The 3181-nt window shown below is 51.9% G+C and overlaps 1 protein-coding gene across 1 annotated transcript; it reads right to left on the reverse strand.

Annotated features, from left to right (window-relative positions):
* Positions 1–784: 784 nt before the first annotated feature.
* On the reverse strand, positions 785–3166 carry LOC128276787 (intraflagellar transport protein 80 homolog). Its single transcript, XM_053015246.1, has 3 exons — positions 2366–3166; positions 1927–2306; positions 785–1865 (listed from the first exon to the last, which is right to left on the reverse strand). The coding sequence occupies exons 1-3, from the start codon at positions 3164–3166 to the stop codon at positions 785–787; spliced, it is 2262 nt and encodes a 753-aa protein (XP_052871206.1).
* Positions 3167–3181: the final 15 nt, after the last annotated feature.

Genomic DNA, 3181 nt, shown 5'->3' on the forward strand with positions numbered 1-3181 from the left:
TGAACAGTTGTTGGAAACGACGACCAAAGTATTACCGGAATTTGTGATAGCGGCAAGTAACAAACCCTTAACCGAAGTCCCTAGGAACGGAACGACATTGTAGATTTAGCAAAGAAACGAGGCGGTAGCAATGTGTGTTGTTCGCGAGGGGCAGCACCATAGCTCGGAGGACATCGATCGACTAGGGTGTTAGGTGTGTGCGGTTTTTTGCTTCTCTTTAATTTACTGTTGGCCAGATATGCCAGAGTGGTGCTTCCGATTCCGACTCTGACTCGAGTTAAGCAGAAGCATGTTACGAAATTATAAATCCTTTCCAAATTAATCGACACCCATAGGGGAACGGACGCAGAAGTGATCTTCCCGAAATAAGGGAAAGCGTCGCGTGCTGCCCTGCTAAAGGATGTGAAGTAGTGAAAGGTATTAGTTTGCTGATCATTGAGGGCCGGTGTTACGCGAGCCGATACCATGCAGAGAAATATAGTAATACTAAAATGTATGGATATGGACCTATTTAATAATGGAAAAACGATATTTTTGTAGCGTAAGCGCGATAACGGATAGTGAAGAGATGAAAGCGGCTCAATAAAAATGTGTTTGAACGTAAGTGGAACAAGACAAAGATTTTTCGAAATAATTTCTACCGAACTAGCGATTCTGTGACAACTAATCAAACATCAACTTCACTCTCCGGATTGTTCCGACAAATGGTTTATTAGTATGTCATCATAAACACACAAAATTCTGTCTCTGACTACTATATGGTTTAAAACCGCCTTCCGTTATCCTACGGTGCGTCCAGTGCCAGAAACTGCAGATCGTTTTCCTCTCGTTCCAGGGCCTGCAAGTATCGCTTACGTTCCGCCAGCACAAGATCCACGTCCTGTTCGTGTTTCAGCGCCACTTCGAGCGCCTTGTTCCAGCGGTGCATGCGCAAGCAGAACCGAATGGCCTCTAGAATGCGCTTGTTGTGCAGTAGAATAGTTTCCGCTTCCTGGATGCGCCCATTCATGACGGAGTTTTCGGCCATATGTTCCGGACTAGACAGCGGCATGGATTTGATGTAGTTCAGATAGTTCACCTTATCAATCTGTAGTGAGGCGCAAAACGCTTCCTCACTGATGTCCAGCTGGTTTCGTTTGGACGCCATCGCGGCCAGAGTGGCCCACAGCAGCTGATTCTGTACCAAGCGACACAGCTTCAGCGACCGTTCCCACTGATTTTCGGCAAACAGTTTGTGCAGTATCACGCAGTAGGTTTTCACCGAGACGGTGAAAATGGCCCCGGAGCTTCGGAACGTCACACTGGCCCCTTCAAAGTTTTCCAGCGTAATGTTCTTGCCGAACTCGCTCGTGTCGTACGTGAACGTTGTGAGCGCAATCAAAGTGGGATCCGCGCAGGCTTCACCCGGACAATACCACACGCTGTAGCTGAGATCGTGAAGGCCAACCAGGATATTGGTGTCGTTGGACCACATTACCCGATGTACCTGTGTACCGATCTTGTGCGTCACATACTCCGAACTGCCTGTGCAGTTCGTAATGTGCAGATCCTGGTTCGCGTCCACGTACACCAGATACTGATCGTCGGGACTGCCGAACCGGCAGACGGCCACCTCAACAATTGCCACCTTGGCGTGGATGCTGTATGGTTCCTCCTGCCGGGTGGCACTGGGAAGGAGATCGAACACGTGCAGAATCGTTTGATCGGAGTGATCACGCACCGCTAGCGAGTCCATTCCGAGAGAAATACAGCGACTGTTGAGATGCGCGATCTGGGCCTGTGATCCCGGGTACCGAGGGTTCAAGTGCAGCCGCCCGGAGTACGTGTAAATCCAAATGGAGGAATGTTCAACTAGGAGGAAGTTTCTGTCACAAACAAAGAGTCACAATTATTTCGAATCTCTTCCGAACGTCCAGCGGTACGTACTTTCTGCCAAGCATGATGATGCGAATATCACTCCGCCCGTCGATGATGATCGGGGTGTTGATATAGTGCTCGTTGAAAATGTGAATCTGGTGAACCGTTGCGACGACCAAATGGCCATATCCCAGCTCCCACTTGATGACTCGCTCGGAAAAGTCCAGCGTGTCGGTGGTACGCGCGACGATGTCCTGCAGTAGGATCGTTTTGCGACCCGTGGTGATCGCTTTCAGGTTGCGATTCCGTAGCTCCCGTTCGATGATGTGCCCGAAGAGCAGTGTCCCAGTGGTGGTAGAGGACGCTATTTGTGTTCCATCCGCCGACCACACGATATTAAACAAGGAACCGATCACTTGCTGGTTGAACCTCACGATGCTGTGGCTCCACTGCGGGCGAGAGCAAGACAAAGTCAGCCTGACATAATCGAACCCGATGATCAACTTACCCCGGTGCTGTGGCAAAGCTTGACCATGTTGAATCCTCCAACGGCCAGCAGCTCACCATCCGGACAGAACTCAACCGACGTTATGGCGTAATCATCGGCCACGCTCGTGTAAACGTTCGTGCCCTGTGTGTCCCAGATCTTGTACCGACAGTCTTCGCCACCGGTCGCTATCAGGGCCGTATCGTTCGACCACGACAGACACAGCACCATCCCGTCGTGGGCTCTCCACTTGGTCAGCTTACTGTTCGCGGCCAACGGTTTGATCGCTACGAACGATCCCTGACTGTAGGCAATGGCCGTCGCCGTTGGCGCCCAGCAGGCACACCGAATTTGGCCCTCGTTTTGCACGACCGTCGACCGTAGCATACCGGAACGGGACCAAATCTTGATGACACCATCCTCGCCGGCCGTCAGCAGTCCGGCTCCGTCGGGGCTCCAGCGAGAGGCCACCACCGTTCCCGCGTGGGCCGCAACATTGCGCTCGACACGCGCACTTTTGTTCAGTATTACAAACCTTCCGTCTTCGCTCGATATCAGCAAACTTTCGCCACCCTTACTGCCCGACCCGGGACCAATGGTAGCGCTGGCGACACCCGTGCCCCTCGCGTAGAGCCAGTGCATATCGGTCGGAACGAATCCCTCGGGCAGCTTGGCCACTTTCACCATCTCCCGATTGGTGGAGGTCCACTTGTGGAGATCGTCGCTGCAGCAGCTGTACACATCCTCGTTGTTGCTCCACCCGAGCGTCGAAATAGTATCCTTGAGTTTCGAATCCTTCGAGAGATAGGTTTTGAACTTCATTTTATCTGCCCTCGC

Source organism: Anopheles cruzii, unplaced genomic scaffold (genome assembly GCF_943734635.1).
Source record: "Anopheles cruzii unplaced genomic scaffold, idAnoCruzAS_RS32_06 scaffold02450_ctg1, whole genome shotgun sequence".
Classification (NCBI taxonomy): Eukaryota; Metazoa; Arthropoda; class Insecta; order Diptera; family Culicidae; genus Anopheles; species Anopheles cruzii.

What these genes read in the sequence shown, in the direction of transcription:
- LOC128276787 (XM_053015246.1), bottom strand. Translation starts at nt 3,166, where the DNA reads ATGAAGTTCAAAACCTATCTCTCGAAGGATTCGAAACTCAAGGATACT. An exon ending in AGCTTTGCCACAGCACCGGG is followed by an intron (nt 2,307 to 2,365) that starts GTAAGTTGATCA and finishes TCTCGCCCGCAG; the next exon opens with TGGAGCCACAGCATCGTGAG. An exon ending in ATCATCATGCTTGGCAGAAA is followed by an intron (nt 1,866 to 1,926) that starts GTACGTACCGCT and finishes TGTTTGTGACAG; the next exon opens with AAACTTCCTCCTAGTTGAAC.